Source organism: Cucumis melo, chromosome 5 (assembly GCF_025177605.1).
Source record: "Cucumis melo cultivar AY chromosome 5, USDA_Cmelo_AY_1.0, whole genome shotgun sequence".
NCBI classification, from domain to species: domain Eukaryota; kingdom Viridiplantae; phylum Streptophyta; class Magnoliopsida; order Cucurbitales; family Cucurbitaceae; genus Cucumis; species Cucumis melo.
This window is the reverse complement of record NC_066861.1, coordinates 25,905,203-25,917,544: the sequence shown is the minus strand read 5'-3', so window position 1 is coordinate 25,917,544 and position 12,342 is coordinate 25,905,203. Positions and strand designations below refer to the sequence as shown.

The following is a 12,342-nucleotide window of genomic DNA, read 5'->3' as shown; positions in this document are numbered from 1 at the left end:
AATGAATAACAACAAAATTCTGAAAACAAGAACTTCCACAAGTGATAAGCAAAATGAAGGAACAAAATTTAAAGCTTTAAACAAACAAATCAAAATGTAAATCGGAACAAAAAGGGTGCAGATTGAGCTTGAAATCATGGAATTGACAAAAACAGAGGCAAACCCATCAGCACTATAGTGGTAATTAAGAGGAAAATCATGCTGAAAACAAAACAAGTTGCAAGATGTGTTCATATGGGTTCAAAAATGCATAAAATGGGGACTAAAATCAAAGGGAGTAGCAAAGGAATACGATCATTCAGAGAAGAAAGTAAGAAACGGCAGATTGGAAATTGGGCATTATATATAAAAAGTGTTGCGGCGCTTAAGGTTTTATTCTGGAGGGAGCTCGATGATTTCTAGGGTTATGGGTTGTAATGGGGGTGGCCATTCAAACCAAAAGAAAAAAGCGAACCCTAATAAATCGGTTCGATTCGATTTAGCCATCAACTCAAGCTAAACCGAATCGTTTGCTCTTGTTGCTTTATTTTTCTTTTTGTTTCAAACACTTTCTTGCTTGATAGATAAATTAAAGATAACAACAATAAATAAATGTTCAAAATACCATTTTCGTCCTCCAAGTTTATTCTATTTAAGCATTTTTTTCCATTCTTTTTTTTTTTAGTTCCATCCTACTTAATAAATCTAAAATTTTGTTTCAAAAAGTGAGAAATTCATGAGAAGTATTAGGATGAGAAGAAAATTTGCATATAAATTTTGATCGAAAAGCTTCAACAAGTTCTTAGTTTTTCTTTTAAAGAAAGAAAATAGACGAAAGAGTGAATTTGTTTGAAAAAGTTAATGAAAAATGAGAAGGAAATTGAGAAAGGGAAAATGATGTAAAGTGAAAAATATTTATGGTGTTGGTCCTAGTAATATGCAATGTGATATTACATAATAAAAAATAGTTAAACCCAGGGAGGATTTTCGATAAGGTTTGTTTGAATTGACTTAAAAAAATTGTTTTTCAATAAACTCATTTTTTTTAACTTTTTTTTTAATTATTTAAAATACATTTAAAAATCTATTTTGAGTGGTTTCCAAACAATTTAGTTTTTTAAAAAAAAAAAATTATTTTTTAAATTAAACACTTGAAAATGTAATCCAAACACACCAACAATCTAATGGGATACCCACCTCCCTAAAGTTTGTTTCATTGATTATGACTATATTAGATTTCATGTAAATGAGTACGTATATCGACTGTCGTTGAGTTATGCTTAACTTTGGTTAATATTATATATCATTATATCATAAATAATTTTATAACGAGACACTTGCAAAAATAGCAGAAGAATTTATGATAATATGATCCATGTTACTACATTTTCTAAATTGCAAAAATAACAAATTTAAAAGCGAATAACTCTCTGATAGTCCTCTGATAGCCATCTAATAGTCGATTGATATCATTAATTACTTGTCATATTTGTCATATTCACAATATGCAAAAAAAAAAAAAAAAAGTATTATGGGTTATTTTTTTCTAAACTTTTTTGTCATCTCATACAATTTTCCTCTTATAAATGTCTCACGTTACTAGTATACTTGTACTTCTAACATCCAAACATAATTAAATGTATATGACATTATATTCGCCAAAAACTTATCATTTTCCTTCTATATATCAACTCTACAGTGCTCTATGGAAACTCATGTATATCAGCTGCTTCATGTTCTAATTTTGACCAAAAAAACAAAAAAGAAACTTGTAGCAATAGATTTCATATAGAAATTTTAGAAGAATACAAATTCTTGAGAACATATCATATATATTATACACAAGGATGAAATTTGCAAAAGAAAAACTTATACAAAGCACTCGAATTAAACACTTTGAAAAGAACTTTTTGAAGTCAAATTTTGGAATGAATATATATGAATCTTTCCATACATCATTTGATTTTCTTTGATCATTTTCCTCTCCACATTTATTTGATGTTTGTGATTTGCAATTCCAAATCATCCTTCTCTTCAACAATATGACTTCCATTATGCTTTTCTATAGTTGCCTTTTCCATGTTGTGTTGATGATCTTCTACTTTCATCTCTTTGGATTTTCCCCATAGCACAGCATAAAGCCCAATAATTATCAAAACAGAGCCAATAACTCTGTCAAATCCCAAAAAAAAAACAATGAAATTAACAATCTTAGAAATTAAGACTAAATCCTACACGGAAAACGTTGAAATTAAGGTCCAAACATGATAACGATTTTGTTTTTAGTTTTCTGCTTTCAAAATTTTCAATTGCGCGAAGAAGAAACACTTGAGTTTCCTAATTGAATTTCAAAAACAAAAATATTGATTTGTTTTTAAAACATTATAAAAAAAACATAAAAACTAAAAAACAAAACAAATAATTTTCAAACGAGGTATACAAACTTAAGTTCATATAAAGATTAAATTTTAATTAAACACCAATCTAAACTAAGACATGATAAGTTTTATATACGTTTTTAAGGAGTAATATGGTTAAAACGACCGTTCGATAATGGTAATGTTTAGAAGTGAAGAAATGTATGGGAATACGCACGTTCCAACGTGGAGTTGTTGATGGAGGAGAGCCCAACTAAGGATGGCCACAATGATAAGCAATAAAGGGGAGAAAATGGAGACATAGAGAGGGCCTTTCCTTTGTATAGCCCATGAAGTGATACTAAATGTCAATGCAGAACACACAACTCCCTGTCAATAAACAACATATAACATATCATATATGCAAGAGTACTTTCTCAAAAGTTTCGTAATGACAACTAAGTACGGTACATACTGCATAAAGAGCTGCGATGAGTCGGATTGTACTTTTCAAAGACCAAGCAGCAATATTGTGCTCTGAAATCACAGCTATAAGTCCACATTGGAAAAAGGCCATGAAGCACAGCAATGCAGTACTTGTATAGGGAGCTTTGAACTTGACACTCAATCTTGCCTACAAAGTATATATAATAAGCTTCTCAAGTGGATTGGAAACTAAATGCCGCAAAATTAGGGTAATATGTACTTGTTGTGTCCGTGTCTAAATTAAAGAAGATTTTTCTTACTTGATGATAATTACATGATTATGATTACTTACTTGGATGACAAACCATAATGCCCATGCAAAAGAGCTCAAAAGCAACAAAATCGAACCGAGTACGTGCTTTCCTTGACCGTTCGTCGGGGTTGTTTCCTTGATCAATCTCTCAACATATGACCAATGAATTTTTGATTCACCTAAGTTAATGATGTGTCCATGGTAGAAAGACAGTAGCATTGCTCCACTTACACACACAATTGTCCCTATTACCTTTGCAAAACCAGATTTGGTCTTGATTCTCACACTCTCTTGTCTGCCCAAGAAAATATTGCATATTATATACACTATTTATCAAGCCCTTTCAATTAGAAGGGAAAAAAACCCTTAATTTTATCTTAAAAAAACATCCCCTAAACCCAAAAAAAAAAAAACTTAAAGCTATATTACAATTTCTATTACTACAATCATTTTTCATATTACCTCAATTCCAATACTTAAAGGAATATATTATAGTTGGACCCATAAAATACTATTAATATATTTTCTCTGATGACGACGTGTCAAATATTGGATAGAATTAGTGTATGACACACTCTCTCTCTCTCTCTCTCTCTCTCTCTCTCTCTCTCTCTCTCTCTCTCTCTCTCTCTATATATATATATATATATATATATATATATATATTGTAGACTATTAGATGCAACGAGTGGACTATACGTTATATAAAACGGAACAAAGATGATGCATATAGTATCAAACTCAAACGCTTAAAAGAAAAGTTGAAAATAAAAGAAAATGACCTGAAAAGAACAGCAAGAATAAAAGTAGCAGCTGGAAGAACATTGGCCATAGCACTTGAAATTGTTGGGTTTGTGTACTTTAACCCAACAAAGAAGAATATCTGGTTCCCTGTTGCTCTGTCCCATAACATTCAGAATATTTAGGTTAGGTCTGCTCTTTGTGTTTTTCGTTTAATTTTTGCACATTTATGTCCAATTTTTCAATTATAATTATTTACTTATATTTAAAATTCTAAAAAAAAAAAAAAAAAAACTTTTTGAAAACTAAGAAAACCTAAATCGTTATCGAATTCAAATTGTTCAAAACTTAATGATGAAACCTTTTGAGTTTTGACTCACCCTGATAAGGAACACACAAAGATTTGAAACAAAACTGTAAAAGTGATCTTTGGCCTTGTTTTCCTGCACTCAAAAAAACTTATAGTATAAAAGAAATATAATAACACAACATTACATGAATCTTTACAAGATGACAAACAAGAAAACCAAGAAACTAAAGATTCTTTTATTATTATTACTTTAAAAAAAACCATAACAAAGAAATTAAAGATTGAGGGGTATACCTTTCAGTGAAAAAGGCAAAAGGAGCAATGGCCAAAGTGCCAAAAATCTGTCTATAAGTGAGAAGAACAAGAGGGTTCATTCCAGATTGCATAGCAAGTTTAGAGATAATGTTAATACCAGCATAACATATTTGTAATATAATCATCCCTATTAATGCTGTAATATCATCTCCTTCCATTACTTCTTCTTTTTTTCTTGATCAGAGATCTTTTCGAGAGAGAAGATCAGAGGTAAGTTGTTAATCCATGCATGGGGGACACAGAGTGAGAGAGAGAAGAGACAGATATATTTTGAACAAGTATATATTATATATACGTGTGCGTGTGTGAGGTTAATAAGGAGAGAGGGAATTAGGTGTGAGAAGTTATGTAATAATGTTGATTTATGTTGGACGTATGAGAGAGAATTTTAAAAGTTTTGATTTTGAATTTGATCAATATTTAAATGGTAAATTAACTTGAGTATTAATTGTTTAACTAGTTAATTTGAAAGAATCTTAATTTAGTAGTTTATGTTGTTAACTCTAATTCAATTTTTTTTTGGCCATCTTTTTCTGCACTATATAATGGTTATTTTTCTTTAGATGTACTTTGGATTGATTATATTTGTACTTGTGGATTGGATGACTAAATGACATTGAGATTTGAATTTTTTTCTTTATATATTGTTAAACTTCAAAAAAAAAAAAAAAAAACTAAAATACTATTTCGATTCATTTGTACTCCAAATTTTATTTTATTTTATGCTTTTGTGCTTTCGGGTGTTTAAACTTAGTTTTAAAGTTTAGAATAATCAGTTATTTGGAGGCTAATTTGTATCGGCAAGGGTTAAATAATAATAACAACTTTATGGAAAAAAACCATATTGGCCATATGTTTTCAAATAAAACATTTTTAGAGATAAGATTAACATAGACTAAATTTTATTTGAATAAACTTTAACACTAAACGAAAGATAATATGTAATTAAAAAAAGAATGGAACTAAAAATATAAGAATCAAAATTATATTTTAACTTGTAAGGTATCAAATCTGAGAATATGTTATGTATTATCGTGTGGTAATAGTTTTGAATAATATTTTAAAAATGGTATGATTAAAGAAACGATAGAGGAAAGATATATCTAATCATAAACGATGCAGAGAGATGAACAAATGTATACGTAAATTGTAATGCTGTATACATCAAATAATTTAGTAAGAAAGCTAGAAATTTATGCTGTCAATCAAAACTATCATACATTGTTAATGAATAATCTTTCAAGATATAATTGGAAGGGAGGTTTTTTTTATTATTTATTATTTATTTTTTTGGAAAGAATACAATGGAAGAAAAGAAAGACACATAGGTCAACATTGTTGGCACAATTTAAGCATTTGCATGGAACAGAAAGTTGCCACTAGGCTACAAAGTTGGTTCTTATGGGCACATTTGGAGAAAAAGATAAAATTAGAACTTGAACCAAAAAGAAAAGAAATTATTTCCATAATATTACAATGAGAATAATCCTGTTGGGATTTTTCATTTGCCAAACTTTTGTTCTTGTTGGGTTGCATACAGCTCATTTGGGGTTTTGCATGGCCGAAGCTTGGGATTAGTGAAAGGTGGCGCAATTTGTTTGGATATAGAGAGGAATTCATTAATGTGGGAAAATGATCCATTTGTAGCTATAATATAAAGTTTTCATGCTGCATTGGAAATATAATATAATGTTTAGGGAAGAGGATAAGTCCCACAAAAATGCAACCATTTATGGCAATGTAATAACAACTTATGAATAATGGGGGAGGTTGGCAAAGATTATGATAGGTGAGAAATTTTTCCTTTGATTGGAGAAAATATGGATTTTTTTTTAGAGTTTAATAATTTTTTGTGCTTGCATTCAATAAACAAATCTTTGTTTAGTACGAATAAAATTAAATTCTAACTTGAAGTTCATGTTAATTATAGATAAATCTAGATGTATAAGATTGATTCTTCTTTCTAAATTTTGGTTTATTTGAGAAGGGCAAGACCTTTATTTTGGTAATTTATTCTTGTATGGTTTATATATATATATATATATTCTATTTTAATTCTTTCACTTTTAAGTGTTTGATTCATTATTTTAGGCTATGTTTTATAATTTGTTAATAAAAATTGTTGTAATCCTAATGAAATTCTATTGATGGATTCATTATATTATGGGTCTTAGTTATAGACGTAACTAAATATTGTTTTTAATCATATTTATTTACGATTATGAATCATTTTCATATCACTTGTTGTTACTTTTATCGTTGGACTTTAACATTAAAGATAATGTTAACAATACCGATAGATCCATAATTCTCATTCTATAAAAGTGATTACATTATCAATCACGCTAATGATGTTAGCTAAATTAAAGTCTATTTTATGAAGTATAGAAATGAAACTTTTAAATAATTGAAAATTTGATGGATTGTAAATTATCATTAAGAAACAAAATAGCTCAATGGCCTACAAATACAAGGAAAAGAGAATCATGATAGTTTGCCCTCCACATTGCACACCCAAATACTTAACTCAGCCTCGAGTTTCTGAGTAAATTGCCCGTACATAATATGGAAAATCTTTAACATACCTTCTAACAACGACTTTAATATAATTTAGAGGGGTTTTTTTTTTAAAAAAAAATAAACAAAACAAAAAGATATCTATATCGTATAGAACAATTTTGAAAAGGAAAAAATTCATACACAATCCCATGACGTGAAATAACAAAAAGTATATCGTGATTAATCGGTCACACACGCTCGCGAAAAAACTTATAATTTAAACGATCGTATAATATAGTATAACCCACTTATCTATCTGAAATAGACAATGATATTGATCTATCTCTGCTTATCTGAGATAGACAACTGATCGTTTAGATATTGGTACACTTGGTTATAGTAACATGATCGTGTACTAAATCTAAACAATCTTAGTAAACGATCATTTAGATTTATTCTTTATCTATCCGGGATAGATAGTGATAGTGATCGACCATTTATCTATCTCTAATCGTTAAAAAAAGAAAAAAAAAACCCTAAAAAACTATTGTTTAAGTTTTGGTACACAACCTAGTGAAAAAATAATTTAGGAAAAAAAAGAAGATGAAAGTTGATGAACAAGAAAAAAAATAATGGAAAAGAAGATGAAGAAATCACAGACAAGAAAAAGTGAAAATATAAAAAATGAGAAATAGTAATATAAAAAAGATGAATGAGAATTCAATACAAGTTCAAAACCAACGAGGAGTAAATATGTGATTTATGAAAAACAATAGTTACTTTCTAAAACGTAAATAATCTGGAGCTTTGTTCTATAATCAAATAAATTAACCAAGAATTGATGTGAGTTAATATGATATAACTGCTGCTGCTTAGAATCATAACTGAATTCTCTTGATCAAGTCATGAAATTGATGAAGAATCCTTTTTTGGATAGTCACAACACCATTGCCGAAAGCGACAACTAATGTCTTACTCGCTCAACTTTTCATCAACCCCTCATGAATTGTTCCTAAGAATTTAGACCACTACCGTACCTCCCTTCCCTAGCACAAAGATGTAAAGGTCCTCCATGGATTCTCCATAGCATTATTAGGATTTCGTTCATAGTACATACCAAATTCCCTTCTAAATTATCATCATTCTCATTGCTAATAATTCAAAAAAATTTATTTCTAAAATGTTTCCTTTAACTCTACAAAGTACAAACTTTTTATGATTTTTTGGGCAATAACTAATAAAATTCCAAACCCATGAAGTTAAAAAACAAAACCCTCCAAGAAAATGCTACCCACCGACACTCCATGTCTCCACTTTCTCCAAAAGGACAAAACCAAATTCCAAACTCAAATAACAAAAAAAAAAAAAGAAATAAAAGCACGGCATCTAATACCCATACTTTAAAAGATCCAACAAATTAAAAAAGCTTCCAGAGTTCTTTCGACTCCGCAACAATGGCCGCCATTGTCGGTCTCTTCACTCTTCTTCTTCTCCATCTTCTTTTTACTCTCGTTTGTTCTCACTGCATTGCCCGGCCGCCAGTGATCTTTAATTTCGGGGATTCCAACTCCGACACCGGCGGCCTTGTCGCCGGACTTGGGTTTCCAGTTCTTCTCCCCAATGGACGATCCTTCTTCCGCCGATCCACCGGCCGCCTCTCCGACGGACGTCTTCTCATCGACTTTCTCTGTAAGTGGGCCCCTCTCTTTACAAACTTTTTAGAAGAAAGTTTATTAATTATTACGTGGCGTTGGATCTGAGGGTTTATTGTGTTTGATGAAATGGGCTTTGAGATCTGAAGTCTTTTGTGGTATTGTTGTAATTTATGAGAGTTTTGGGGACGATTGTTATTAAAATTTGAAATCTGTGTGGGACCCATTATGTTTACGACTTGACAGTTGTCCGGGGTCCCAATCTTGTGCGGTTAATAATAGTATAGATTTCGTGTTCTCTAATCTACGTGGCACCTTCTCCGTCATAAGTGGGTCCTACCTATCCTCTCTTATTACATATATTCTTTCCTAATTTCACTTTTGAATTTCGTTTCCAAATATAGAAAAGGAAAAAAAAAAAAAAAAAAAAAAAAAATAGAAACTATAGCTATTGAATTTTTCTTTAACACATTCGAGTCTTTGTTGCTATACTTTATAAAAAATTTTAATTTTTTTTATTCATAAAAATTCTCCTATTTTATGAATGTATTTAATCTTTTTTAATATATTTTAAATTTTAAATGATAAAATTTGGTGACATACCAAAATCAAATAAAATGTGGTATTTTTCTATATTTTATATTTTTTTTATTTGCTATATTTAAAAATAGTTGAATATGTTTAATATTTATTTTTCTCTTTTACCTATAAAAATAAATTAAATTAAGAGAAATTATTGTAAATGTTGTAAAATATTAAAATTTATAGATGATACAATTTTAATAATTTAATTTTGGTTGCTCGTAGTTAGTCTCAAAAACTAATTTATTTTGGTTCTTTTAAACACTGTTTTTTTTTCTTTCATCTATTAACACTTTTACACTAAAATGTGAAATCATATTCATATATTAGATTTCTTTTTGGAAAATTACTATTCTTATTTGATCCATTTGGATAAATACTAACTCGAAGTGACAAAATTTAAGATTTTAAATTCTATTGTTTTAGTCTAAGTTTTAAAACTATATGAAGGGCCAAAATTTGTAATCCCAACATTTGAAATACTATTTATATATTCATATCCATAGTATTTATGCAATTTAAGTTCTAATACAATAATAAAATAACACAATCAAGTTTGCATCAACTTTTCTTTTCTTAACAAATTTATTCTTAGAAAAATACTTTAACAAGTTGAAGTTAAATTTTAGTAATTCTCTAGAGTTAATGGATAATTTGTCATTATGTGATTGCCCCATAGAATAAAAAAGAGGATTTTCCTTTGCTTATTGTCAAATCATTAGAAAGAAAAAAAAAAAAGAAAAGAAAAGAAGAATAATTAAATTAGCAAAGGTTGTAAATTGAATAACTCTAATTGGGAACAAACCCAAAAGCAAAAGAAATCATCACTTCAATCAATCTTAAAATGGAATATAGATATTTTGAAAGGATCAATAGTTGTAACTTATAAGTTACACCTAACTCTAAAGCCTCATTTATAATGATTTTGATTAAAGAAAAAAAATTAAATTGTAAAAGTAACCTCCCTTTTATTCTTGATGTTTGGCTATGATTATTCGAACATCTAATGTAAAAAGAGTAAAAAAAACGAAATTGTTATCGAATGGATACTACAAGGTGATAATGGAATTTTGTTTCGTTTGAGTTTTTGCAGGTGAAAGCTTGAACACGAACTTGTTAAACCCTTACATGGATTCATTAGCAGGATCAAATTTCAAAAATGGAGCAAACTTTGCAATTGTTGGATCCTCCACTCTCCCCAAATATGTTCCTTTTTCTCTCAACATTCAAGTCATGCAATTCCTTCACTTTAGATCCCGAATGCTCGAACTTCTTAACGGCAATCTCGGTATTCTTTTGAATTTTATATCGATAGAGATGTGTTGTGTGTCATCGTTATTTTTTTTTGCCCCATTTCTATAGGTAAAGAGCAAAGTCGACGTCCATTGAGATTTCTTGTCTCGTTTTAGGTCATGGTAATTTGATTGACGATAGCGGTTTTAGGAACGCGTTGTACATGATCGACATCGGCCAAAATGACATAGCTGACTCTTTTGCCAAAAACCTCTCGTATTCCCAAGTGATTAATCTAATTCCATCATTCATTTCTGAAATCAAGAATGCTATGAAGGTGAGAGTGGACCTTGTGGTTACTAATACTAACACACTTGTATACCAATTGAGTTATGTTCGGTTCTGTTTGTTTTTTTTTTTTTTCTTAATCAAGTCATCTTCTAATGAAAAAACCAATGTTTTTTCTAGGCATTGTATGATCAAGGAGGAAGGAAATTTTGGATACACAACACAGGACCATTAGGTTGTTTACCTCAGAAACTCTCATTGTTTCCCACGAAAGATCTCGATCGACACGGATGCATTTCCAGCTTCAATGCCGCAGCGACATTGTTCAACACAGCGTTAAAAAGTTTATGTCAGAACATGAGAAATGAATTAAAAGATGCAAATATTGTCTATGTTGATATCTACACTATCAAATATAATCTCATTGCAAACTCTTCATTATACGGTAAGTTCATTAACACGCACTCGTCATAAGTTTACTAAACATTACAACTCACACAAACGATCGTCTTTACAGGTTTTCCCAATCCTCTAATGGCGTGTTGTGGCGCCGGGGGACCTCCATACAATTACAACATTAGAGTGACATGTGGTCAGCCAGGATATGAAGTTTGTAATGAAGATTCAAAGTTCATAAGTTGGGATGGCATTCATTATAGTGAAGCAGCAAACAAGATTGTGGCTTCAAAAGTACTTTCAACAGCTTATTCAACTCCACCTTTGCCTTTTGATTTCTTTTGCCACAATTGATTTCATTTCATATCATTAAGAAACAACTTGTTTTTCGTTTTTATCGGTTGAGTTCATGTATGTGTCGCTGCTTCACTTGAAACAATTTTGGAGCCCAATTATATATTCTTTGCACAATTTCTCAAAAATGATGTGGACTCTTTTCTTCTTCTAAATAACAACTGAATTTCAATGCCTAATTTTGGATAAAGAAAGCAAATGATTGGGAACAATAACTACATAGATGAGTAAAGTGCTATCACTATCTTATGTGTGAACATCATGCCATTTTCTAACCAATTTTATTTTAGATTATGAGTTTTGTTTCTTACAAATAAATTTTAGCACTAAGCTTAAGTTAATGCTTAAAGAAACAAATGTTTATATCAGTTTTCAGGTTCCATAAGAATTTTGTTTTACTTTTTTATTTCTTAACCCAATTTCTTTACCATAGTTTTCACCTGATATGGTTATTTAGCTTTAAAAAAAAAAAAAAAAACAGATTGAAATCAACCCAATTTTTTTAATTAGCTCTGCATAGCTCAAAATAGCACATAGATCAACAAATGGACTATTGATTCTCAATGTGAGATGCAAGAAAATGTGATAACAAAGAAAGATGAGATTGGATTAAAATCGAGATCAGTCCTCAATGTGACATGCAAGAAAATGTGATAACAAAGAAAGATGAGATTGGATTAAAATCGAGATTTCACTTAGAGCGTTGGCGTAAATGACTCAGTTTCAATATTAAACACTAATAAACTTGTAGTTAAATCTTACTTTCTTAATCTACTTCTTTCGATTCTAACGAGTCAGTCTTAGACCTCTATACTTAAATACAAGCATACTAACTCGACCATATTAACTTCATATTTATTAACCTCACTCTCGGTCCTTTAAAAGCATTGCTTCATT

The 12,342-nt window shown here is 29.9% G+C and overlaps 2 protein-coding genes across 2 annotated transcripts; one reads left to right on the top strand and one right to left on the bottom strand.

Moving 5' to 3' along the window:
* Positions 1-1,748: 1,748 nt before the first annotated feature.
* On the bottom strand, positions 1,749-4,684 carry LOC103494009 (WAT1-related protein At1g09380). Its single transcript, XM_008455003.3, has 7 exons — positions 4,421-4,684; positions 4,197-4,259; positions 3,858-3,974; positions 3,115-3,370; positions 2,812-2,970; positions 2,575-2,726; positions 1,749-2,151 (listed from the first exon to the last, which is right to left on the bottom strand). The coding sequence occupies exons 1-7, from the start codon at positions 4,597-4,599 to the stop codon at positions 1,971-1,973; spliced, it is 1,107 nt and encodes a 368-aa protein (XP_008453225.2). The 5' UTR covers positions 4,600-4,684; the 3' UTR covers positions 1,749-1,970.
* Positions 4,685-8,280: 3,596 nt separating this feature from the next.
* LOC103493998 (GDSL esterase/lipase At1g09390) lies at positions 8,281-11,563 on the top strand. Its single transcript, XM_008454992.3, has 5 exons — positions 8,281-8,629; positions 10,268-10,462; positions 10,584-10,744; positions 10,876-11,140; positions 11,213-11,563. Exons 1-5 carry the CDS (start codon positions 8,395-8,397, stop codon positions 11,443-11,445), a joined length of 1,089 nt encoding a protein of 362 aa, XP_008453214.1. The 5' UTR covers positions 8,281-8,394; the 3' UTR covers positions 11,446-11,563.
* Positions 11,564-12,342: the final 779 nt, after the last annotated feature.